Genomic DNA, 25,312 nt, shown 5'->3' on the forward strand with positions numbered 1-25,312 from the left:
GTATCGAATTCAATGGACCTAGAAGGAAATGGAGATATGTCATCCCTCTTGTTTTTTTTAGCCGAGGGTGTGGTAGGTTCGGTGGATGCGGGGCGTTCAGTAGTTGTAATCGACGGATTCGATGGTGAGAGTGGTTCAGGGGTTTTCAAGGTGATTGCAAGGTCGTTCATCACCGTAAGGATTGGAGAAGCCTTCACTGCCATTTTGAGCCATTCTGCATCGCTCTAGATGCCCTTGCAATCTAATAGAATCCTCTTCCTGCTTGTTCGTCTTTCGTTTTTCAATCGAGTCCAATATCAACTCTTTGGATCCCAAAAGTGTCAAACTTGAAATCCTTAAAACTTCGGCCAATGGGTTCGGCGTTGGAAGGATTGAATCTTTTCCATCCCTTTCTGAACGTTTGTGTACACTCTTTTCATCCATTCTCCAACAATGGGCGAAAGAACCAGCAAATTGGTTGCGGACCAGGTGGCACCACAGATTCGGTCGGTATTCACGTAACCTGGCTCGCCAGGCTTGGGCTCGGGAGGACAGCTTGAATTATTTGACATTTCGACGGTCAGGGGCAGTTGATTGAAGTTTGGGATGCGAAGGTGGTCATCGATTGGGCACGCAGAATTATACTCGATTTAACACGAAACGTACGAACAAAATTTGAAGAAATGATCAAACTTGAGCAGGTCGGATGGTGGTGGATTGAAACAGGTAGTATAGGAAACCTCGGAACCATGGAAAGAACTTTGGAACCTCCCTTCCACCATTTGAAATAGCTTTTATCTAGGTATTAATAAAAATGAGTGCAGTCTTCCAATTGTCTTCAGGAGTTTCATGATGGTACTCAATGAATTGTAACATAACTGCAAGTCCTCACCTCACTAGTGGATATGGCTGGTGATTCAAACAAAGACCGAGGTGGCCGATGAAGAACGATCACGGCGGAGTGAAACAGCATACTGTCGAAGGCATATCAGCGTATGTTTCATAGAATAGGGGGCGCTCTGACTGACTTTAAATAGAGAACACATGCTGGAGCATAACCAGTGATCCATTCCGTCCAGTGAAGCTTTGCTGGTAGATCGGCTGCCCATTTTGTTAAATTGAATGATGGATTTGTTCCGTTGCAAGTATAAGGAGTGAGCTATTAGTATCCTGTTAGTGATTCTTAAATACCCCTTTTATTATACTGTACAAAATCTTGTAGAGTTCCACACGGGCATGAAGTACCCGACAACATTTGAAATACAACGCCATCCTTATATGAAGGGGGCCGAGGCAATGCGAAGTACATTTGTACATTTCGAGTAGCATTTCCCACCTGGAAGTCGAAATGGATTTATTAACATCTAATTTGTGGGGAGGTAGTGACGGGGGACGTCCAAAATACAGACTAAGATATTAAGGATGAAAGAATGATAGCGAAGAGAATCCTGGAACTAAGAGTCATTCTCTATAGAGCTGTAGACCCCATCCTACTAGATTAAATCGCCAGGGGAGTCTTGTTATTTTATAAATAAACTTCTTCCATGTTTATGTAGAAACATTAGATAATATTTGATCTCCTTTCTTATTTATAATGATCACTATGACGTTCCAAGGTTACTACCTAGGTAGTGGCGGTTAAGGTCCAAGGTTAAACCCCACTACATCCATCTCAAAGAATTTGAAGACTCGGATCTTATGATATTCTATATTCTATACCTCATGAAACATTCCCATTCAACTACAAATACTATCTTTGATCAGCTTCAAATATTGCTATATGTATCAGTACCTATCGAACTCAGAACGCGATGGAATCATCTACAACTATTCGAATGCGCGTATCTCGTATCGCTATTTGGGCTTTGAAGATCCTGGCTCAATGTTCATTTAAACTTGAACGTGAACGTGAACGAAAGACCTACTTAATTAATCTTCCTGTCGAGTTGTTAGATGAGATTTTCCGGCTTCTTCCTCAACCCTGGCAAGGATGTTTCGCACTTACTTGCAAACGATTTTATGAATCATACAAGCCTATATTCGACGAGCCCATGTTTAAATATCCTTATTCCAGCCAGGGCTTTGATCGCTCTGTTGATATCATAGCCCGAGAAAGATTTCTTAGCAAGATACAAAATGAGGGTCCAAGCCTTTTATCGTGTATATGGTTAGCCATTACTACTTCTCCGCCTCGGAGTCGCTGGGTAGACTGTGGACCATGTCTCAAGCTACATCGACCAGAAGAGATTGATTGGCCAGTTTTATATATTGAAGATCTCTTCAAAGATTCACCCACTCATGATATCCAAATAGCTAACCTTAGCTGTAGGCGGCGGGGTATTATTGTTCTCTGCTCCTGCCTCAGAATATTCCCGAAGAGATTATTAGATATTGGAAAGCAACTTGAAAAGGCAGATTTTGATGACGATCATTTCTTAAGAGAAATCCCTGAATGGCACAAGTGCAAATTCGTCAATGCACATGGACAGCTGATTTATCAGGCAAATATTTCCGCTCTTCTGACACAAAAAGGGACAGTCATCTTTGATTTTACCTATCTGATCTTCGGAGATCAGATACGGACTGGTGATGAGGAGACTCGCATGAATTATGCCCGCTGGCAGGGACCAAAGCTTATGGTTTGCCGTCACATGAGTGCTTTTATCTAATTCAAGGTTGTGGTGGTGAAGCTCTCGGCGATAAACCGTACTCTGGAGATTGCCGGAGGTGCAGCTACTCTTGTGCTGTATCACGCTTGGATAGCCCATCAAGCTATAAAGTCAAGTTTAGAGGGTCATTCTTGTGGCCAAAGCCTGAGAACCTGTCCAAAATTGATGGTCGTTTTCATGGTGCTGACTATGACTGGGAGCGGTATGTTTTAACACATTGGACTTGAACTACTGAACTCTACTTTAAACATTGGAAACTGACATCTGGATGGTTTCGATCATGATGCTCTAGGCGGGACTCACCATATGTATAAAAATTACAGCCGAAATCGACAACTTTAGCTTCTCGTGCTTGAGATATTTGACTAAATAATTGGCTAGATGTGATTTCAAGTTTAACGAGCCTTGCAGAAATCCAAAAATTGCTTTTTTCAGCTTCAACTTGAAATTGATAGTGTTCGAATTTGTGCACATGTCCACGACTATATCCGGATGTCATGATCGTGTATGATATGAGTTTCAACTTGAAGGTCCGGGCGTCTAGCCCATGTTCACAAATGGGTCCTACGGCCTATGCCATGCTTGCATTTTAGTTGGAATTCTGTTCAATAGCCAGATCGATAAAATTGTCGCAGATAAAAAGCAGAATTTACCTTTCTACAGTGGGTATACACTGGCAGGTGGCCAGGTTATCAGGTCTTCTATAGTGGTGTGGATGTCCACATGTCCTTTGCTCCTATTCACACTTGGTATACGGAGTACTTTGTATCATTGTATGTACCCCGTAGCGGGACCACATCCACTTTGCAGTTGTGGCTCCGCCTAGACTCGTGGCGTTCTAGGATCTAGATGATCGGCACTAGCCAGGGGGCAGCGACTAGAATAATGCAGATAAGCCGATCGGGCGTTTGAGGCTGTAAAGTACAATGATATAGTAAGCCACAGTACCTTTAGTACTTTCAATATCGGGAAGATCTTTGAGAAAAGAGGTGGAGGTACCTAGTTGCTGGTGAGATTATCGCTGACGTGTGTACCCCGGTAAGAACAATAGATTACATTAATACTACATCCTACCTACCTAGGTATGCATCAATAGACTTAAATCTGACTACAGTCCATTGTTCGAAAATCTTGATATTATTCTCTGATCATTGTTGCTGCCAGACACTGACACAATGCCTGTACAACAGTCATTGTGGCCCATTTATGTGGAGTTTCCCGCGGTCAATAGTCAGATAATTATTGAAAGTTCAAATATTAGAGAAATATTGCTACATATTAGATGAGAGAAATCTACATTATAGTAATATTTTCCTCCTCAAGTGATATAATAACCCTGACAAGTGAAGGTTGTGCCCAGTGGCAAAGCTTTGAGCTTAAAGATGAACCAGTTGACGTCGACATCGGCAGAAAGGAACAACGTCAGTTTACTTCAACGCTTCTCCACATTTCATGATACCACTTCCTCCTTGCGCATTCGCGGCATTCCCCATCGCGTTTCATATTTCTTGCCCATACTGCTGGACTTGGCCTTACTGCCCTTGTTACTCCTATCTGGTGGATTTCAATCCTAGTGAGGAGATGCCGCCTCCAAACTCGGCATCTGTACGTTCTAAACTTTTCGAACCCCGTGACATTTCATCTCCGTCTTCCTTCTCCTTAACTTCTACTCAACTCAAATCTACTCCGATCTCCACTAATCTCTTTCGCTTCAGCACGGCACACCAGCCTTATCGCCGACGGCTCTTGTTCCTGAATCCTTGTCCCGAAGAGCCTCCGATTCCGATTCTCCAGTTCCTACTGAGAGCGATAACGCCCATGACGATAATGTGAACTTTCTTCGGTCTCGCGCCCTTCTGTACAGCCCTTTAGTACCTGCAATCAGTCGAGCTCGCCGTCGCCGGGGACCAACATCCCATCCAGGACCCATGGAGGACGAAGAAGACCGCATGGATTTGGATGACCCTGGCAATCTGCGCCTATCAGTCGAGATCAATCGCCGCATACCTATCGTCCGCCGCGAGCGCGAAGAGACCACCCCCACGAACATGCCTACCTATGATGGCCGCCGGTCAAATCCCCGATCGCTAGTCTACGGTTGGGCACCAGCTTCGGATGACGAAGAGGAGCCTCATCGTCACGGTCGTGGCCAAGAATCAGACGATGATCAGATCCAACCATTCCTCCACGCTGTGTCAGATCGCAGTTCGTCCTTAAATCGACCCCGAAGACAAGAATTGACAGGTCGCACACCACCGATAATTGCTGCGGATAGAGATGATCCAACGGAATCGCCCGGTCGGTTTCGGAACTCAACTTCATCCATCTCCACGATGGAGGCTTTGTTGCAATCGGCAAGAAGACAGCCTAGGTTATCGCGAACGCGCAACCTGGAGAGCTATCTTCTGGAAAGATACAGCCGATCCAATGAGGATTCCGAAGAGACTCAACCGCTTCCCGTGATTTCATCTTCGTCACGAGCGTACCGATACCGACCTGCCAACCGGGCTGAATCTCGAGGACTCACACATGCCGACTTGCGCCCGAGAGCAACCGCACATCGACGAGTACATTCTGGAACACCTGGGGATACAATCTTGAAGGATACGATTAAATATCTTGACTGCTTGCGCTACTCCAACTCCGTTGAGGAAAGTATCAATTCGGCACACGCTAAAGGCTTCCTTCCAATGGAGAACGTCTCCAGTGATTTCATCCTTGATACCTATACCATCGCTCCTCCGCCACCCTGTTCTTGGCTCCAGCCCGGAGTGATCTTCGGGGGGGTTTCAGAGGGCAGCGAATGCGGGTTGCTCAATATTGTCCCAGCGAATACCTAGTCCTCATGCTCCTCCAAGTGATCCAGTCATTTTCAATGGAAGTGATAGCAGCGCTCGAGTCGGCATTTATACTAGCACCGGACGCCGCTACATTGCAAACAACCCCAATCATCGCGACGAGAATTGGCCAGTGAAAGTGACCATTCATAACATTAACTACGATGACATGACACTTTCTGGCACCATGGAGGCTTATAATATTCCCGATAAAACCTCTCCAACACACGATGCACATATCGTGACTTTCTTAGAAGGCGAAATCATCGACTTCAACAATCATACCCTCGAAACCAAGAATTTCAAAGCAGATGCGGACGTTGATAGCACATATTGGCGAGAGCTACATCCCTTCAAGGATCTTTCTGATGCTGAGATCGCCAAGAACCTCGTGAGTCGGAAATGGATGACCGAAGAATTGGCGAAAGGATGGATTTTGATGCGTTGGAAGGGTAAGTTCTTCACCTTTCAGAGTACTCTATGCATGATATACTAACCCCCCCAACAGAGCGATGTTTCATAACTCCAAGTGACTCGCGCCAAGGTCTTACTATCTCCGGCTTCTATTACATTTCTCTTCGCCGAGAGGATGGCCGAATCGGGGGTCTTTACTATGATCCAGGTAGCTCTCCCTACCAGGAGCTGTCTCTGAAACCCGAAACTGTGAAGATGACCCGCCCATCCTATTCTTTCCGGTAGGCACAGCCGGCACTAGTAGGGTTAATGCCGAAAAAATGACGCATTCTCTGTGTTTCGCTTTTACTCGTGGCGATTCTCTTTTTTCTTTTATTTTTTTGCAGCGGTATCAAACAATCTTCCGGCTCCGGTAACCAAGTGGGCTATGAAAATCGTTTTCCTTTTCTGATTTTACTTTCATTTTGGCGTTGTATAAACTACCCTTGGTTGGGGTTTCATATGATTTCTTTTGCATAGCTGGACGGTGTTGTTGCGTGGCCAATGGACATTTATGGGAAATAAGTCAATGATTCTGCTCGGCTCGCTTCATCTACAGAAAAATGGCCGCTTCTTGTTTTTTCTTTAACTTTTTTGATTCTTATCTTTTGTAATTTTTCTTCTTATCGATTTAATGACTGGATAAAAATAGCTGACATGCAGTCTTCCATATCACCCCATCAATAACCTCTACGTAATAGAAACTAAAAGGATATCCCCTCTTTATCTGGGATGCGGGGGATGAGACTCTCTTCCCCAGAGTGTGTCTTGAAGATTATTCTCCACAGAGTATCCCAGTGGATGATCATCTTGTCCCAATAAGCAGGTTCCGCATGGACTTACCCGATCTCGGGACAATCTTAGCAGGGCGTTACATGACCCTGCCGATCCTATTTGCATCCATGTCAGAGAACTTGAATTTGATTTCGTCGTGACATCTCACTGTTGCGCCAAGCGAGGTTCTATATTGCATATGTGACACTACCCATGAATACTATTTAAGCCATGGATGCACCACAGCCTCTCATTGCAATCGCTTCCTCAATCCCTGACAAGCGATATGCATTTAAATCATCTTTCTTTCCTGGCGGCCGTTGCTGGTTGTATACTTCCTGCTACGGCCTATGTGCCTCACCAGCCAAGGAGTCAGGAAGGAACCTGCAAGAAGACTATCGTCGCCATTCTGTAAGTTGGGGCTCCTACATTTTACTTCAACGGAAGCTAATGAAACGAAGTGGCGGTGGAATGGCGGGCATCACGGCTGCTGCAAGTTATTCTCACGACTCAATTGCGTGCATTAAACTAACCATCTGCAGCAAGCACTTTCCAATGCCTCGGTTCATGATTTCGCTATTCTGGAGTATCGGGATACTATCGGAGGCCGAGCTTGGCATAAGCCCTTTGGAAAGAACCCACACACCTGGAAGCCATATACCATCGAGATGGGCGCAAATTGGGTATGTTAACGTATCTGTCTTCATGAAACTTGAGCTGAGAATATGCAATCATAGGTGCAAGGTCTTGGGAGCCCAGGTGGTCCCCAAAATCCCATCTGGACCTTGGTATGTATACGTGACTGGTATCTTTCATTGATCATCAGCTCATAGACTCGACAGGCTCAGAAGTACGATCTGAAAACTCACTACTCTGACTATGATAATGTCTCGACTTACAACGAGAATGGGTACTCGGATTATAGTCACCTTCTAACCGAGTATGACGAAGCATACAGTATTGCTAGTATGAAGGCTGGAGAGATTCTCACGAATAATCTTCAAGATCAAACGGCTCAGTCTGGTCTGGCTTTGGCTGGTTGGAGTCCCGTTAAGCATGATATGGAGGCGCAGGCAGTTGACTGGTGGAAATGGGGTGAGTCTTCCTGAATAGAGCCCTTCCTTGCGGCTAATTCTAGGAATACTTCAAGTGTTCATGACCCTGACTGACATACACGAATTTCGAAGATTTCGAGGACAATTTTACGCCGCTAGAAAGCTCCCTTGTCTTTGGTTGTGCAGGTGATAACTTGACTGAAAACTACTTCAGTGATCATGACAACTTTGTCATCGACCAGCGTGGATTCAATACTATTATCAAAGGAGAAGCCGCTACATTCCTCAAACCAAACGATCCACGACTACATCTCAACACACAGATCTCCGAAATCGTATACTCCGAAGATGGTGTCACTGTACACAACAAAGACGGCACCTGTGTCACTGCAGCATACGCAATTTGCACCTTCTCTCTGGGAGTTCTCCAGAGCGACGAAGTAAAATTCAGTCCTGCACTCCCAGAATGGAAACAAACTGCCATTCAAAAATTCACAATGGGCACATATACTAAGATTTTTATGCAATACAACGAGACTTTCTGGCCGAAGAATACTCAGTATTTCCTCTATGCCGACCCAAGTCTCCGGGGCTGGTACCCAATCTTCCAGTCGCTTTCAATGCCGGAATTCCTACCAGATTCCAACATCCTCTTTGTCACGGTAACAAATGAGTTCTCATGGCGCGCAGAACGCCAATCAGACGAACAAACCAAAAACGAGATTCTAGATGTCCTCCGCAAGATGTTTCCCGAAAAGACTATCCCCGAACCAACCTCATTCTTGTACCCAAGATGGAGTACCGAGCCCTGGGCTCACGGGAGTTACTCAAACTGGCCACCGGGGACAACCCTAGAGATGCACGAGAACCTGCGCGCTAATACGGACCGCCTTTGGTTCGCTGGCGAGGCGACGAGTCCTACGTACTTTGGCTTCTTGCAAGGTGCCTGGTTTGAGGGCCAGGATGCAGGTCTTCAGGTTGCAGCTGCTTTGCAGGATCGATGTATCAATGCTAATTCGACCTGGTTGAAAGAGTGTGGCTCTCGGAAACACTATGAGGTTTTACATGGGACCTCGCCTTTGGCTGATTACTCGGCTACCAATGGATGGACGACGAATAGTTTTATTGACAATAATATCGACTAGGTGCATACCTCATGCAATACAGGGGCTGTCCTTGTCATGCCCCCTTTTACAAAGGTGATTTTATCTTTGTAATACAAAGGAATCCATGTGGAAGCCTGCGCTGAGCTTATCAGACTTTGATAGAAATGAAATTCATCCATGCTCACTAGTATCAGCATGGTAACAGAATTGAAGAGCTCAATTGGTCAGATGTGCAAATCCAGAATAAGATCAGGATTGTTATGCATCTCCGCGCGACAACTCGGACTTGGGATTCGGATTTTCGGGCTTACCGGGTGATGAGCCATCGGCCGGAGCCGACCCCAGATGACTCCCCAGTTAATTGAACCTTGTCTTATCTGATTCTTCTCAGATCGTTTATACATTGCTTTCTCAATCATGAGATTTCTTGAACAAGCTCCTAAAAATTAGCGTAGACATACAATAATCAATATGGCTTCCCAAGAACAGGAAGTTCATCCAGACACAATTACTCCCATAGATGTCGAACTAGCGCCCATAACAACTCATCCCAGCAAAACAGATGATCCATTCCTAGTCGCATTTGCAGAGCCATTCGATGCGGAGAATCCAAAGGACTGGCGCACTGGTCGCAAATGGGCCGTCACTGATGTGCTCTCCGCGACGGGCTTTAATCGCATCATGGTATCGACCATCATAGCACCAGCCCTTGGAACTATCGCCAAGGAATTCGATATGAATTCTGCTGAGTCGGCGATGGCTCTTTCAATCTATGCTTTGGCGACTGCATTCGGTCCACTGGCTATCGGGCCCTTGTCTGAGGTATACGGCCGTGGTCCCATTCTCCATGCGTCGAATATCTGGTTCTTGGTTTGGAATATTGCATGTGGGTTTGCGAATAGCAAGGGAATGTTGATCGCTTCTCGATTTATGGCTGGATTCGGTGCTAGTGCAATCTATGCGTTGGCGAATGGCGTTTTGGGGGATGTGTGGCGACCGGAGCAGCGTGGTAGTTCGCTTGGTGTTTACCTGCTTATTCCTCTACTAGGCGCAGCAGTTGGTTTGTGTTTCCGTTTCATACAAAGGGAAAATGAAAATTCGCTAATTCTTATATTCAGGTCCAATTATTGGCGGTTTTATGGCAGAACGCACCACCTGGAGATGGATGTTCTGGTCGACTTCGATCTTCCAAGCCGTAATGATCATCGTCTCATTTACGGCCTTCCAGGAGACATATGAGTCCCTGATTCTCCGCCGTCGGGCTGAGCGTATTCGACGCGAAACAGGTGATCCTCGATACTACACTGTTGATGAGCGGATCAACGCGAACAAATCAGCACTCAGAGTCATAGGTCGAGCACTGAGTCGACCGGTCCGACTGTTGATCTTCCATCCCATTGTCCAGATATCCTCACTTATTTCCGCATTCAACTATGGTATTCTGTACATTGTACTCTCAACCTTCTCAGATCTATGGACCAACAATTATCACGAATCAGTCGAGATCAGTGGATTGCATTACATCGCTGTTGCTCTGGGTGAAATTGCGGGCAGTCAACTATGTGCGAAAATGATGGACAACTTATACCACCGACTAAAAGCCCGAGCAAATGGGGAGCATACTCCAGAACTCCGTGTACCTTCAGTCTTCCCTGGTACTATTCTCGGATCGATGGGTCTGTTCTTATACGGATGGGCTACTCATTATCGTTTACATTGGGCGGTTGTTGACATTGGAGTTTTTATCACAATGCTTGGGCTACAGATGACGGGTATGCCACTCCAGGCATACGTTATGGAAGCCTATCCAGAGTACACTGGCAGTGCTGGTGCTGCACAACAGTTTATGCGCAGTCTTACTGCCTTCTCGTTCCCGTTGTTTGCACCAAAAATGTATGCCACACTTGGTTATGGGTGGGGAAACAGTACCCTGGCGTTCCTTGGGTTATTTGTTGGACTTCCAGCTCCGTGGCTTCTTTGGCACTATGGTGCATTGCTTAGAGGAAAGACTAAGAGACTTTCTTAGTTGAGGATACTCAACCTTTCTTCATTTTATCTTAGTATCTGCAAACCTGGAAGCTGAGGAAGATCTGTTTGACTTTTTGTGGGAAATTATTTTGTAAAATCAGCTCTTCTGGAGGGAAATAATTCAATGCTTCAAGTTCAAATGTTGTTAAATCTATTAATGAATCATAAAATCTATTTTAAAAACAAAATAAGCATGAAAACAAGAGCACCATTCACCGGATCTCCATATTTTCAAATAACCGATGGTAACGAAGTCTTGCTTTGGAAATTGCAGGGATTCTCGATTTATCCCATATTTGTGAGCAGCTGAAGCCTGATCTATTGAAAGACCTTACTCCTTTCGCGCAGCGATTTCCCATATGACCTAAAAGCATAGGGAATTGGGATCATTAATGTGGCCAGGCATCCTAGGAGTGTACAAGCCCACTGAATTCCCAGTTTTTCGAACATTTCAGTAGTAAACATCGGAAATCCCGCAGCAACGGACGAACGCAGGATAATGTTGGCGGCAACAGCAGATGCCGATCTAAACTTTCGTATTAATTTTGGCTTTGCAGAGCTCTTGTCATGGGAGGACTTACATGGGTAAATAAGAGTCGACGATATAAACGAAGCATGGGACAAAAACACAAATCAAGCCAAATCCAATGAATATACCCGCTGCAGCAGGGGCTTCCCAAGGAATTTCAGGTGTGAAGCCTGTCCATCCAAGCCTACAAATATCATCTGTCAGCATATGGGTGGTAGAGGTTCAAAGGAGTAACTCACCAGAAAATTCCAATAGTAAAGGCTGGTCCTCCAAGGAGAGGTGGCGACAAACGCCATTCCGGTACCGGAATGCTGTTGTTTTCAGCTAGCTTTTTGGCGTACGTCTTCTGCTGGGAGATAATGTAGCCACAGCCCAGTAACTGGCCAAGGATTAGACCAATGAATGGAAGGCTATCAACTCCAAGACTCATGCCGTAAACCTTCTGGAATATGAATGGATATGCTTCCAGTAGAGCATAGACCAAAGCATAGATGAACGTCATGTAAAGGGAGACGAGTAGGAGGATGAGCTCAGTGACTAGAAGTCTCAAGGGTCTGGTGAAGTACTTTTCGGCGAGATTCATAAAATCCAGCTCGATCTTCTCTTGCTTTGCATGAATACCCCAGTTCCCTGTCATTTCACGAAGTGCTTTAGCTTTTTTGATCAGTATGCAAGGCGCATATGTTTCTTTCAGGAAAAATATCGAGAGGACCCCGTTCAGGAAACTGCAAATGGCAGCGATGTAAAGAGTCCACCTCCACCCCAAGTAACTCTTTGTGATGAACCCTCCGAGTATTGGTGCCGTCAATGGCCCGACGAAGACCGTCAGAGCATACACCGTGATAGCTACACCCCGATACATGGTATCGAATAGATCGGTCAGTAACCCCGGGACAACAGTGAGTTGGCTTGTGCCACACATCCCTGCGAAGAAACGGCAGATGATCAATGTTTGTATGTCCTTTGCAACGGCTGATGCTATGGTAAAAATCCCACCTCCAATCATAGCGATTGCTAAGGGCCATTTTCTTCCATATAGCTCAGAGCTAGGTGCCCAAATTATAGGAGCGCAGGCAAACCCCAGTACAAAGAGAGAGGTTGAAAGGGTTCCAACTTCTGAGCTGACGTCGAACTCTTTGCTAGCGATGTCGATTCCAGGTGCCAGGATTCCACTTGTTAATGTCACGATAAAGGTTCCCGAGCAGGAGATGATAGCGCTTAAAAGTCTAATGTAAATGACACGTTAACATGGATCTTGTAAGACAGTCAAGTAAGCAATCTGAGGGCATACTTGGTAGATAATTTCCAGTTGTAAGGATGGGTAGGATCATCAGGCCCATCGAAAGTAACAGCGTAATCTTCGGAACTTTGGAGGGGAGGAGGAAGCAATTTTGCCTTTCCAATCAAGATTTTCTCATCTCCCCGTGTAGAAGCGGAAGTTGAACTCATAGTTGATAGGTGAGGTGCTCCCTGCCCAAATGTAGCTTTTGTATTGTTGTAAAGGTTTTAATGGGTACCTAGATAGTAACTTGAAATTGAACTGGTAAGCCTGGAGTGAAAGGTAGAGGGAGGTACTATGTAGCAATACTTATACTACTTATGCATAGACACATGTGCGTACATCCATGTTCCAGATGTCAGTTTTTGACATCCGTATCCTAGTATTTAGATCGATCGATCAAATTCCAAAGTCGTTAGGTTATTCAAGTTGTGAATTGACTACTTTATACATCTTCATGGGTGAGTAGCCAAAGGCATGTGGCGCTTGCTCCCAGCAAATCCCGCAAGAACCGCAGGAAGCGCTTCTAGGACCGGAGACATTCTAGATCGGTATTTACCGCAACTTGAATTTAGTCTAATAGTATTTCCCGTGATAAATCGAAAAGCTATTTCAAATCCCGAGGTACTATTTACGCGTCACTTGAACACTACCATCCATATTCAACTTCAGAATTTATAGCGTAGTTCAAAGACACCTGAGGCTCTAAATTGAATGCCTGAAAATAAACTTCGACCTATCATAAGGTTGATAGAACCTTATCTCTATAAAATTCATACGTGGATCTTATCTGCACTATAACCTCTCTCTTTTCATCCTAACTCCTTCATAATTATTCGCCTATCCTTTCCATTCTGACATATTTCTTTCAGATCTTATCTTTTCGGCCATCTTAATATCTTGCATAAATCTAATAACCCTCAGGCTGGAGCTCGTTCATCTCTATTATCTATCATCATGTTCGCTGCCCCTTTACTCTCATGTTACTACACAGATAGCATATTTCGGCAAGTTGCAACTGCTAGCCGATAATATGACGTTATTCCTTCCCAGAACGAGCCTCGAACAAATCACCTCGTGCTACAAAAATGAAATTGTATCCATCATATCTGCATTCAGGAATTGATCGAGATCAACCCGCTGCAACCCAGGTAAATCGGCGACGAGAGCACCCAGCCATGTGTATTCTTCAGAACTAGGATGAACTTCTGGCGAAGACGGAGCCAGCATGTCTGGTTGATGGAAACTCAGTGCATCTCCCAGAATGGCTATGTCATCTTTTCTGCGCTGCCGATGCAACAATACCAACAAGCATGCAGTTCTATAGGCCTCCGTCAACGTTTCAGTTTCATACGTCGATGCTATCAAACTCAGCGTCTGCATTGCCTCGGGCAGAATTGCTAGCGACGATCTTGAATCCAGTGTCAGAAGAACACAGATTATTTGGAACGGAACGTTCGCAATTTGGTGCCATGGTGAGCAGTTTAGCGCCATGCGACTTGCGCAACCAAGGCTTTTCTTCAGTAATACCAAGACACGCTCTGCGAGGCTTGATGAAATATCGAGGTTCTGGGTATGAATGCGCCGAATGATGCAAAGAGCGAGATTGCATTGCGCAAGCACTGATGGAGGCTGCGTATGCGTCCCATCGAGTAGCTTGGAGAGGGTTGAAGTGAGATCGATCTCGATCCCATCCTTGGACTTGCCTGGATCGAGACTCAGTGAGATGGGTAAGAGACCAAGAATTTCACCGGTGTAATCGCCATGCTTGGGGAATGGAAGGGACGGTAGATCGTTCTTCTGGAATGAGACTCGTGATAGCCCTAGATCAAATGAAGTCCATACATTCAAGTGATGGGCAAGGCCAACTAGTCGTTTCTTGATTTCTGGATCGCATTGAGCAATTTGTGGCAGAAACGAGCCCTCCGATGGTTCAGGGTGGAAGCCTGAAGCTTCGAGAAGATGCATAAGAGTGGAACTGGCGATCCAAGTAGCATGTGGTGTGTCTGTTAGGCGAAGATAGATCGACCTTAAAGTCCATCCTGTCAGGAGATCTATGGAAGGCGGGCCGTAAAGATGGTGCATATCCAAGCAGCCCTTAGCCGTGTGAACTAAATGCAATTCTGTGGTCGTAGCCTGGAGCTGAGAGAATAAGCACCCAATAGCAGCGACGCCAGCTAGAACACTGTCATATAAAGTAGGTATCATGGAAGACTGCCAGCGTTCTTCTAATCTCTCATTAAAGATATCCCGATCGATGAACCCATAACAGGGATCCACCTTATCGAAATAAACCTGAGCCAACGCTTTCATGTGCTCAAGGGACGTAATTTCAATGATCGAAAGAGCGGGACTTGGAATGATCGGAGCTGATAAGTTTCGTGCTCCAACATTCCAGCCAAACAAATCAAGCTTTGGTGCTTTTGCTGGATCGATCTTTAGACCCAATTTTCTCACAAAAGCAGCGCCAGAATTAGCTTCTAAGCGACGGATCAATCCAGCTTGATCTGAATGAGCAATCTCTGATTGTGTTATGGGCTCCGAAGATGGCTGGGCTTCAGGTTCAGCCCCACGTGCTGGTTGTCTAGGAGTTCGGGGTTTGCGTTGTCGAGTTTCATAGTGACACTCGTAGCCCCATTCAGAGCAGGTGACGCAGGGCTCGTCTCCATCACATTTCCTCTTTCTCTCCCTACAGGGAGTACAAGCCAATCGGGATCTCTTTCTTTTCAGAGCTTGCATGTGGAACCAATCCGAGATTAGTGATGGTGTTGTGAGTAGGTGAAGGAGGGGAAGTGGGAAATGCGGATGTTGCGGGAATAGAGGGATACAGTGGCTACTAATCCGGCAGATACTTCAGAAGTTCAGATCATCCTACTTTTCCGAGAAAAATGACATAGTAAGAGGCGAACTAATTGAACAGTGATATTGTATCAAAAAAGCTCTATAATTATTAGTTATTGTAGAATTTGAGTACTAGGTTTATGCGAGATCGCCGTACTACATCTCACTTCAACGGGTGTTGCGGAACGAATTAGTCCGAATGACTTCATCCAACAACCTCGGTTTATGCTTATGAACATCTGAGACAACGCTCAAATACAATCGAGCAGCCTTCTTCTATTTCAGTTTTTGATGATTCGCACAGTCACTATAACCATGACTGCCAAATTATTATCGCATTACCCGTGGGCAAAAGCCCCGTTTATTATCGGTGCACCAATGCGCGTCATGTCTGGGCCTTCACTCGCTGTCGCTGTCTCACGCGCCGGTGGACTGGGTTTCATCGGTCCTAATATCAAAACCAAAGACATGGGTGTTGACCTGGAAGAAGCCTCAACCATGATTCAAAATATGCGTCCTCCAATACCAGCATTCAACTCCTTGCCAATAAGTCCACTTTTACCAGTTGGAGTCGGGTTTCAGCTTTGGGGAGACGATTTGGATATTGCCACCGATACCATTGAGAAGTTCAAACCATGTGCTGCCTGGTTGTATGCCCCTAAAGACGGATCAAAAGACTACGACCGGTGGTCTCGTCACATACGCCAAGTATCGCCGGAAACCAAGATCTGGATCCAGATTGGCACCCTGAAAGAAGCTAAAGAACTTTTACAAGTATCAGAGAAGCCAGATGTTATTGTCGTTCAAGGAGCAGAGTCGGGTGGTCACGGTCGGGCGACAGATGGGATGGGCCTCATGACACTCTTCCCTGAGATAGCGGACGCGATGGCAGCCAGTCAAATTCCTCTGGTAGCAGCTGGAGGTATCGCCGATGGACGAGGAATAGCAGCATCCCTGTGCTTGGGAGCTTCTGGTGCGGCGATGGGGACTCGATTCCTAGCTGCGAGCGAAGCACGGATTAGCAAGGGATACCAAAATGAGATTGTGCGTGCATCAGATGGCGCTGCGAATACGACGCGTACACTACTTTACAATCATTTGAGAGGAACATTTGGATGGCCGGCTGAGTACAGCCCGAGAACTGTCATCAACAAATCATTTATCGAGCACCAGGAAGGTGTTTCCTTCGACGAACTCAAAGGCCTGCATGATGAAGCTTTGAAAGCCGCTGATCAGGGATGGGGTCCAGATGGCAGACTTGCAACGTATGCTGGTGCGTCTGTTGGGCTTATCCACAATGTGGCTAGTGCAGTGGACGTTGTGGAAAAAGTGCGCAATGATGCAGTGAAAAGGGTTCAGTCTCTCGGGCTTGGATTTCCCAAAGAATGAACATGGTCGAGACTCAGTTGACGTCTCTTCCATGCCCTTTGATTCATCTTTTCGGTCGAGACTGCGAGACTTCAAATGCCAAGAGACTTGTGCCTTGTATGATTACCTTCCATGATCATCAGTGGAAACTGTGTAATTTTTGGAAAGAATTACGAATTGAAAAATAATGAGCGCCAATCTACTCCATGTTCAAATATTTCCAATAGTACGATTCACATGTGCAGGCCCAGGAGAACATGCTTGATTGAATCTTATCATAGTTAGGTAAATTCATACACATGTGCATACTTCCAGGTTCAAGTTGCAAATCAGGTTGAGTATCAGAAGCAAAGTCTATAAAATTTGCTAGTATGGTCAGTTTAAATGAACAGATATTCAAGAAGTACAAAGTATCGAAAGAGAGCCCTGGCAGGGGAGGTCGGAGAGCCCGAGTCTCACAACTGGCAATTTTCTCGGCCAAAGATCCAGGCCTCGGGGACCAATGAAGCAGGCCGTATCAAGAGCTTCAAAATCTCCAAGCCTCCCGGTCACGGTAGTCGTGGTAGAATGCTTAGTTTGAGGGCTGAGGAGCAGCACAGACCTTGCTGCCCTTCTTTTGTATCCGAGGATAAGGATTAGCGAATCTCATCATGTAGAGAGTGAGTTTTGGGAGTACATACGATCAACTGGCAAGTCTTGGCAAGTCTGGTTCTCGATGGTGCAGTCGTTGTCAGACTGGCACTTGTCACCGGCCTGGTCTCTAATTAATTTCTTAGTCCTAGTTTTTTTTTGAAGGAATTGACGTACATCGCGCTTCTGCTGCTCGTTCTGGTCCTGGTCGTTGCTCTTCTGGTTGGCGACGACACAGACGCTGTTGCTGCAGGAAAGGTTCACACAGTCTCCGTTGACATCGCAAGCACCCTGGAGCTGGGACTTGGAGTTCTGTAGGACAAACTTTAGCTTGCTTCAGACTGTGAAAATTATCTTGTTGTTACCCACCTCACGCTTGCTCTTGGGGGCAAGGCAAATATCCTTTTTCGCAAACGAGGCCCTTGCGGCAGTCATCGATAGTGTCTCACTTGACGTTCAGGTCGGCGTCGAGGCTCTATCTCGCAGTCAGATTCATTCAATACCAAAGGTTTTCATGGAATACTTACAAGACCACGCTTGCTCTTAGGAGCAAGGCAAGTGTTCTTCTCACAGACCAGACCATCCTGACAGTCACTCTTCTTCTGGCAGTCCTGGCCAAGCTGTGAGGTGGAGACATCACGCTGTTGCTTCTTAGGGGTAGCGCAGGTGTCATCCTGGCCACAAACAAGACCCTTGACACAGTCACCAGAGACCTTGCAGTTCTGGCCGTGCTCGGACAAGGTCTTTTCAGTTAGCTTTGTTCATTTTCCAAGCATAGTAGATATCCACTCACATCACGCTTGCCGTTGGTGGCAACACAAATGTCCTTCTCGCAAGCAATGCCCTTAACACAGTCACTGTTGACCTTGCAGTCACCATTCAGGTGAGCAAAAACATCCCGCTTGTTCTGGGAAGAAACGCAAATATCCTTCATGCAGCTCAAGTCCTGCTTGCAGTCGCTGTCGACATGACAAGCCTCGTTAAGCTTAGCCAGAGGAGTGGCACGGATGACTTTGTCGGCAACGCAGGTGCCAGTGTTGTCACAGCTTTCGTTAGCCTTGCAGTCGGTGTTGGACTTCCAGGTAGCAGGGCGCTGTTGGGCAGGAGAAGCCATAGCGAGACCAGCAAGCATGGCAGAGATAAAGATAGAGGCCTTCATTTTGATGAATCTGAATTGAAAGAGTGAAGTTGGGAATAAAGATTGAAGATAGTTGGACGAAAGATAGTTGAAAAAGAGATTGATAGAGAATGAGTGTTTGATTTTCGAATGATATAGAATCTTGAGAAAGCAAGAATCCTTTATATTTTCAGATTCAACTACTATCTATTCTTTCTTCCAAGTTTCCTTATTTGATATTGGTTCTTTTTGGCCGATCTTGAAGTCAATATTATCCCGTGCCACGCGTTGTAGTGTCCATACTGTGTGTATTTCATATGATGCTACACGCGTACAACCAATTCTCAACATTTGAATTGTCTAGACAACTCACTCGGTCTATGGATCCATTTAAGCGGCAGTGCAATTGGTCAGTTCTTTTTCTCCATGATCTCAGCCGTCTGCGGAGTATCAAACCGTGTGATGAAGTGGATATCTGGAGAACAGACTGCCAAGAAGATCAGCACCTGGGCATGCGAAGATGCTCATTATTTCTCTCATTTATCTCAACGATTCCAAGGTTCCACACTGCGTAGACCCTCTAGGAGTACATGTCTAGGTAGTCATGATATCATGCATGCCAGTGCTTAAACATATAACAATTCCAAGGTTGGACTACTGATCCATGTACACGTGAGGACCACTGCAATCATGACTTGGAGTCAATATCACTAGCATAAGGGAAATAATGAATCAATTAAGGCTAATACCCCATACTAGTATGTATCTCCATGGATATCAATGCAATTGTCAACAATGATTCTATCACCAACATTGAAATGTTTCACAACTTGAACGCGCTCAGAGAATTGCATCATACATAGCACTTGAGTTAATCTAAATGTTTACGTTCAATGTTGACTCTGCGAACCTACTTGAAGCACTTGAGCTTATTTTAGAACGATAATCACTGCCAAGCGCTAGAACTCCACCTGCCGACGAAGCCATTCCATGTACTCCATATTATTGTTATCCAGAATATGTCTGGTGCCGCTGATCCACAGTGCGGTCGTCAAGAGAGGTACGTAATCTTCTATGTTAAACTTCTCATTCGGAGTTAAACTGGATTAATTGCCCAGGTGGTGATCATCAAAAACGTACGTGTCTTCGGACTATCTTGATATCTACCACTAGTCTTATTATTATCGGCGATCACATATGAACTTGAACTCAATGTTAGAGTTGATGATCAGGGGCTCCAAATTCAATCAGCTGAATAGTGGGACTTCTACTCATAATTCTATCAGAGAGCAGTTGAGTGAGTGAATTCAGGAATTTCCTTTTGATTCGAGATTCAAGCTAAACCGAGATCCGGATGAGATCATCAAAAAGCTAATAACGCTCATTGCCAGCCATTCTATATACAACACAGAGCTAGAAAGAGAATTCACATTGAGCCAAAAATCTCCATCATCCATGCATCATCCAGACCATTTAGGGACATGAGATTGGAGAGATCAGGTGCAGGTGGAACAAACTCATCACCGGTACCACTCAGACCACTTGGGGGTAGACTGGGATACCAAACCTCCATAAGCTTCGGTTCCCAGCCCTGTTTAATTGACGTGATCATTTTCACACCCTTTTCAAAAATGGAAAGATCCTGGTCATTAGCTGCTACGACCATCTCCGCAGTTTTATTCATATTGAAATGAATTTGATCGAGGATTTCAAGGACGTTCGCAGTGTTGCGGACCACGTTCCTGTCCCAACTTGGGTCTTCGAGGGTGGATAGTTTGAATAAACTCATGAGGGCCCGTGAAAATTGGAAAAACATGGTAAATGGGAGACCGTAGTATAATTCTGGAGGAATCGATAGCCAAATATCAAGCCAGCGTTTAGTAGCGTGAAGTGCCGCGCAGAGACTTTCCAGTCGTTGGAGTTCAGGGGAATGAGGTAATGCAGGTGTTTGGATAGCCCACTCGTGAATGACCAGCTCGGCGTTTTCGAGATACATCATGACGGTGTCTAGTACATACACTCAGTAAGGATTATATGAATGAGCATGGTTGCAGATTGATAGACTCACCCTCTTGTAGCAGATGTTGAGGAATTTGTTTTCGAATAGAGTCAAGTTGTGATTGAAATGATTTTACGTAAATTCGCGATACTGTTTGATCTTCGCCGTCACGTCGTGAATGATATACCTTATCCATGATCAATTGGATTTTGACCAAGGTTACCAGGATCTCATCCTCAGGACATTCTTTTGCCTCCGATAAAACAGTCAAACTCTCTTCCATATGCGGATTCCATCTCAGAGCATCGATTCTGGACATCGACAATGCGACACTGAGTAGATGAAGAAAAGAATTTTAGCCCGGCACTCAAGGACAGGTACCTAGTAGACCTTGGATGAACAACTTACCTAGATGTAATGAGAAAACACCCTAGTGCAGCTCTTCTCTCTTCAAGAGTTCTGGTTGTGCTATTTTGCTGTCGGTAACCAGTTGCGCTTTTAAAAGCTTGCATTGTTGAGAGATCTTTTGGGAGTGCCTTGTTGATGCCCATATCGCAAACAATTCCCATAACTACATGAACATAGAAGTTAAGGAACGGCCTCTTTGAATAAGTTGTCCTAGTAGAGAGAAAGTCTCAGTATGACTGCCATCCATATGTTGAAAACGAGCAAAGACCCGAACGCCTTGTAGCTTTCCAAGGTTTTAACTTACCACGAAATGAAAGTCATGATGCCCTGGAGAATATCAATGCTTGGAGCTACCTCAATAAAAATTTCATGGAAAACGAGTTCCGTGATTTTACTGAAGAGCTTTTCTCGTTGATTATAGCCCGGAGTGCTGACAGCCATAATACATAACCAGAGAAATGGTTTGTCTTGGCGAAGTTGTTGAGAAGTGACATGGGGAGGGATGTGAAGAAAAGGAAGAACTTTCAAATTCCGGCGACGAAACTCATGAATTGTCTGTTCTGCCCTTTCCGGTGGCATTATGATAGTATTACAGACATTCATGATTGAATTGCTGTTAGGAGTAGAGACTGTTGACGGTGGGGATGGCATAGTACCCCCACATCCTGAGTGTGGGTGTGGATTAACTGGAGAAGGTTGTTTTGAGCCTGGGGTATTTAATTCCCAATCAAGTGGGAGACCGGAGCTAGGTCCATTGGTCTGAAGTAAAGAGACAATACTATCAAGCTTTGCCTCCAGTTGAGCAGTCTTAGATGCCGTGGAGCGACCGTTTCGCTTCCGCACCATTGGTGAGGGACGACAATCTTTCTTGAGTCGCTGACATCTATGGTCTAGTGAGACTCTTGAACTTGGAATGAAATATGGTATTATTGATAAAAAATTATTCCTCACCTTTCACAGCCTCCTCCAGTTGCAAGTAGTATGCATTTACTCTTAGCCCGAGAGCAGTTCACGCAAGCCCGGCCATAAGGCGCCGGGGTCCCACTTAGGCTGGGGCTAGGGTCCTCCATACCGTCATCCGGAGGTGAACGTCAGCAAGGGTGAAAATCAGAGATACACGGAGTTGATTGCAAGTGAAAATCGACACTAGGGATTCAGTGAAAAGAATAGCCTGAATCCGAAGAAAGACAGGAATTGGGGGGATATGGATAAAGTGAGAGTGAAAGAGTGAAATATTGAGCGGGATTCGGACTTGAACTGAAACCCGATGCGGGTCTGACTCAGCCACTTTTTATTAAGAGGATCTCAACCTCCTCCTTCAACTTGATCCTGCCGGTATTCAAGAGTCCGAGTCTCCTCTTTAAAGTGGAACAATGATAAGTCCGAATGACAGTGAACACAATTCATTTGAAGCTGTCGAACCACCTAGCTACTGGTCTCTATTATGGTGGATTTCTACTCATTAGCTATAGGGGTTTGTGAACAACTCGGACCTATCAGGACACCTCCTAGGTCACCGAGACAACTTTTGGAACTTTTGTACGGAGTCTGTGCCTACGGAAAGGCCGAAAGGGCCGAGTTCTTGGGCTCTAGCCATTAATCGGCTTGAATTTTGATTCCATAATAAACAAAATGGACCCATCACAGATCGCTATATGCACAATGATCTAAAAATCGGAATTCGGGAAGATGGAAACCCTTTCCTCCGACGCGGAGTCATGGAGAGCCTTATTCGCAAGTTTTACACTGTTTAGCGGTCATTTTTAGCAAATCGCATGGTTTAGTCTATGATTTGAAACCAGCATTTGGACGAGAGGCTGTTATTAATAATCAGTGTGACTTTTAGCCTGTATAATAGAAGATCAGCCTAGCCATACCTCGTCGAAACAGAAGAATCTAGGATCTTGTCGTTTCAACTCGCAGGTGGTTTAGCAGTCAATATGGAGAAATCCGAATCGTCTCAAGATAATGCCGTGGAGGTTCCCATCTCTTCACCAGTCTCTAGTTCACATTCTCTATCCAAAGAACTTACCCCGGACCCCTCACCACAGGAATCAACAATGGACTCTCCTGACGCATCCGAGTCCGCGACGGACACAATAATGATCCCGGAGGAAGAACGAAAGTATCTTACAGGCATGAAACTTTATTTGGTGACAGGCGCAGTTACCTTGGTCTCTTTCCTAATGCTTCTGGACCTTTCTATCATTGTCACGGTGAGTTTTAGTTCATTCTTCTGATATCATCTCTCATACTATACAGGCGATTCCAAGGATAACGGATCATTTCAACTCTCTTGCTGATGTTGGATGGTACGGAAGTTCATATCAAATTGCAAGGTATATGATAAGCTCCCTCTCTGCATGTGAATACGAAATCTAATTCGGTCAATCAGCGCTTGCTTGCAACCACTCACAGGAAAGGTCTACAGCAACTTCAATTCCAAAGTATGTTGGCACTATGTTCATTTACATCTACTATGTTGAGTATAAAATACTAAATTGAGGCGCAGTGGACTTTCTTGGGTTTCTTTTTCGTGTTCGAGCTGGGCTCATTGCTCTGTGGCATCGCAAACTCCTCGAAGATGCTCATTATCGCTCGTGCGGTTGCAGGTATGGGAGGATCTGGCCTTATGAATGGTTGCTTAACTATCATCGCATCATTGGTGCCACTTCACAAATCTCCGGGTATGTGACATATCTTTTTTGACTCTGAGCACGTACTAACAGATCATAGGTTTAATCGGAATGGTCATGGGCTGTGAGTAAGCTGTTAAGCCTTTGCTTATCTTACTATCATACTAACCTAATTCAAAGTTTGTCAACTTGGAATGGTCGGTGGTCCACTGATCGGGGGTGTTCTTACCGAAAAAGTGTCTTGGAGATGGTGTACGTCCATACTTCGACTGAATTTCTCATGACATTTCTAATGTCGCGACTCTTTCTCTATAGGTTTCTACATTAATCTCCCAGTTGGTGCTGTTGCCACAATCCTCCTTCTTTGCATTGAAGTTCCCGATCAAATTGTTAAACCTCCAGTCAAAAATGCAGCCACAACAATCATGCGCGAGCTTGATCTAATCGGCTTCGCTCTCTTCTCCCCTGCAGCTATTCAACTCCTCCTGGCGTTGGAATACGGCGCGGGTACATATGGATGGAAAAGTGCCACAGTCATCGGTCTCTTCTGTGGAGCCGGCGGCACATTTATCATATTTCTTCTCTGGGAGTACCGTATAGGGAACAAAGCAATGATCCCTCTCCAGATGGTTGCAAAACGCAAGGTCTGGACAAGCTGTCTTGTCATCATAGCTATGTATGGAGCAGGACTTGCCGCATCCTATTACTTGCCGATCTACTTCCAGGCTGTGAAAGATGACTCTCCAATTATGAGCGGTGTATCTTTACTACCAACCATTGTGATGCAGATTATCTTCGCTGTCATGTCTGGAACCTTGAGTATGTCATCTCTTCCCTATTTCAGCTCAAACGCAAAGTTCGAATAATGGCTAACCCAGTACAGTTGGAAGACTAGGATACTATACTCCTTGGGCCATCTTTGCAGGAGTTACGAACTGTGTCGGCGCCGGCCTCTTATCAACATTGGCACCAGAGACATCCACCGCGAAATGGATTGGGTACGAAATGATATTTGGCGCCAGCCGAGGAGCCGGTTTTCAAACGGTATGGATATTGGATCTCGAATAGTTACCATAGAAAAATAAGCTAACTTGACTATGCAGCCTATCATTGCCATCCAACACGCCGTACCCCAAGGCGATGTTTCCGTCGCCATGGCCCTACTCATTTTCAGTCAAACACTCTCTGGCGCTGTATTTCTGACAATCGCAAATGTGATTTTCGACGCCGGTCTGAAATCCCTAGTGAAAAAAAGATGCACCAAATGCCGATGCAGCAGCGATTCTTGCTGCCGGTGCTACGACCTTCAGATCTGTTGTTTCGAAGGAAGATCTACCTGGAGTCTTGAAAGCCTATGCGAAGAGCTGTGACTATGTCTTCTACATGGCTACAGGACTTGGTGTTGTAATCTTTGCATTTGCATTTGGCATGGGCTGGACTGATGTCAGGAAGAAGAAGCCTTCCGAGGAGAAAGCGTAGACTTTTCCAATGACATTTTTTACCGATGCATATGTATCTGCGTCTCATCGATTCTTTCAAGGTTATCCGTCTGGAGGTTTTTCAGATTGATGCTGTTATGCGACCCATGTAATGCACATCTCTAC

The 25,312-nt window shown here is 45.3% G+C and overlaps 11 protein-coding genes across 11 annotated transcripts; 5 read left to right on the forward strand and 6 right to left on the reverse strand.

Moving 5' to 3' along the window:
* Positions 1-335: 335 nt before the first annotated feature.
* Positions 336-551, reverse strand: N7483_010933 (uncharacterized protein; the record flags this gene model as incomplete). Its single annotated transcript, XM_057094360.1, has 1 exon — positions 336-551. One exon carries the CDS (start codon positions 549-551, stop codon positions 336-338), a length of 216 nt encoding a protein of 71 aa, XP_056940331.1.
* Positions 552-4,223: 3,672 nt separating this feature from the next.
* On the forward strand, positions 4,224-6,184 carry N7483_010934 (GID4/VID24 family protein; the record flags this gene model as incomplete). The annotated part of the gene is made up of 4 exons (XM_057094361.1): positions 4,224-4,253; positions 4,364-5,487; positions 5,537-5,937; positions 5,994-6,184. Coding segments are annotated over 4 exons (1,746 nt in total), but the record flags the coding sequence as incomplete, so codon positions are not given.
* A 759-nt stretch (positions 6,185-6,943) lies between these two features.
* Positions 6,944-8,912, forward strand: N7483_010935 (uncharacterized protein; the record flags this gene model as incomplete). The annotated part of the gene is made up of 5 exons (XM_057094362.1): positions 6,944-7,123; positions 7,255-7,395; positions 7,450-7,500; positions 7,555-7,807; positions 7,900-8,912. 5 exons carry the CDS (start codon positions 6,944-6,946, stop codon positions 8,910-8,912), a joined length of 1,638 nt encoding a protein of 545 aa, XP_056940333.1.
* A 432-nt stretch (positions 8,913-9,344) lies between these two features.
* On the forward strand, positions 9,345-10,899 carry N7483_010936 (MFS transporter; the record flags this gene model as incomplete). The annotated part of the gene is made up of 2 exons (XM_057094363.1): positions 9,345-9,933; positions 9,992-10,899. The coding sequence occupies 2 exons, from the start codon at positions 9,345-9,347 to the stop codon at positions 10,897-10,899; spliced, it is 1,497 nt and encodes a 498-aa protein (XP_056940334.1).
* Positions 10,900-11,219: 320 nt separating this feature from the next.
* On the reverse strand, positions 11,220-12,879 carry N7483_010937 (MFS transporter; the record flags this gene model as incomplete). The annotated part of the gene is made up of 4 exons (XM_057094364.1): positions 11,220-11,427; positions 11,483-11,614; positions 11,670-12,656; positions 12,722-12,879. The coding sequence occupies 4 exons, from the start codon at positions 12,877-12,879 to the stop codon at positions 11,220-11,222; spliced, it is 1,485 nt and encodes a 494-aa protein (XP_056940335.1).
* Positions 12,880-13,789: 910 nt separating this feature from the next.
* On the reverse strand, positions 13,790-15,448 carry N7483_010938 (uncharacterized protein; the record flags this gene model as incomplete). Its single annotated transcript, XM_057094365.1, has 1 exon — positions 13,790-15,448. One exon carries the CDS (start codon positions 15,446-15,448, stop codon positions 13,790-13,792), a length of 1,659 nt encoding a protein of 552 aa, XP_056940336.1.
* A 417-nt stretch (positions 15,449-15,865) lies between these two features.
* Positions 15,866-16,939, forward strand: N7483_010939 (nitronate monooxygenase; the record flags this gene model as incomplete). The annotated part of the gene is made up of 1 exon (XM_057094366.1): positions 15,866-16,939. One exon carries the CDS (start codon positions 15,866-15,868, stop codon positions 16,937-16,939), a length of 1,074 nt encoding a protein of 357 aa, XP_056940337.1.
* A 627-nt stretch (positions 16,940-17,566) lies between these two features.
* N7483_010940 (uncharacterized protein) lies at positions 17,567-17,983 on the reverse strand (the record flags this gene model as incomplete). Its single annotated transcript, XM_057094367.1, has 3 exons — positions 17,567-17,671; positions 17,726-17,860; positions 17,918-17,983. The coding sequence occupies 3 exons, from the start codon at positions 17,981-17,983 to the stop codon at positions 17,567-17,569; spliced, it is 306 nt and encodes a 101-aa protein (XP_056940338.1).
* Positions 17,984-18,060: 77 nt separating this feature from the next.
* Positions 18,061-18,707, reverse strand: N7483_010941 (uncharacterized protein; the record flags this gene model as incomplete). The annotated part of the gene is made up of 2 exons (XM_057094368.1): positions 18,061-18,291; positions 18,342-18,707. The coding sequence occupies 2 exons, from the start codon at positions 18,705-18,707 to the stop codon at positions 18,061-18,063; spliced, it is 597 nt and encodes a 198-aa protein (XP_056940339.1).
* A 1,384-nt stretch (positions 18,708-20,091) lies between these two features.
* Positions 20,092-22,142, reverse strand: N7483_010942 (transcription factor domain-containing protein; the record flags this gene model as incomplete). Its single annotated transcript, XM_057094369.1, has 5 exons — positions 20,092-20,672; positions 20,734-20,996; positions 21,073-21,282; positions 21,377-21,979; positions 22,024-22,142. The coding sequence occupies 5 exons, from the start codon at positions 22,140-22,142 to the stop codon at positions 20,092-20,094; spliced, it is 1,776 nt and encodes a 591-aa protein (XP_056940340.1).
* An 870-nt stretch (positions 22,143-23,012) lies between these two features.
* Positions 23,013-25,187, forward strand: N7483_010943 (MDR family MFS transporter; the record flags this gene model as incomplete). The annotated part of the gene is made up of 10 exons (XM_057094370.1): positions 23,013-23,288; positions 23,335-23,411; positions 23,468-23,519; positions 23,585-23,759; positions 23,809-23,832; positions 23,889-23,960; positions 24,024-24,527; positions 24,592-24,752; positions 24,812-24,938; positions 24,985-25,187. The coding sequence occupies 10 exons, from the start codon at positions 23,013-23,015 to the stop codon at positions 25,185-25,187; spliced, it is 1,671 nt and encodes a 556-aa protein (XP_056940341.1).
* Positions 25,188-25,312: the final 125 nt, after the last annotated feature.

This window comes from Penicillium malachiteum (genome assembly GCF_028827825.1).
Source record: "Penicillium malachiteum strain IBT 17515 chromosome Unknown utg000005l:1.0-9002435.0:326005.0-9005861.0, whole genome shotgun sequence".
In the NCBI taxonomy this organism is placed as follows: domain Eukaryota; kingdom Fungi; phylum Ascomycota; class Eurotiomycetes; order Eurotiales; family Aspergillaceae; genus Penicillium; species Penicillium malachiteum.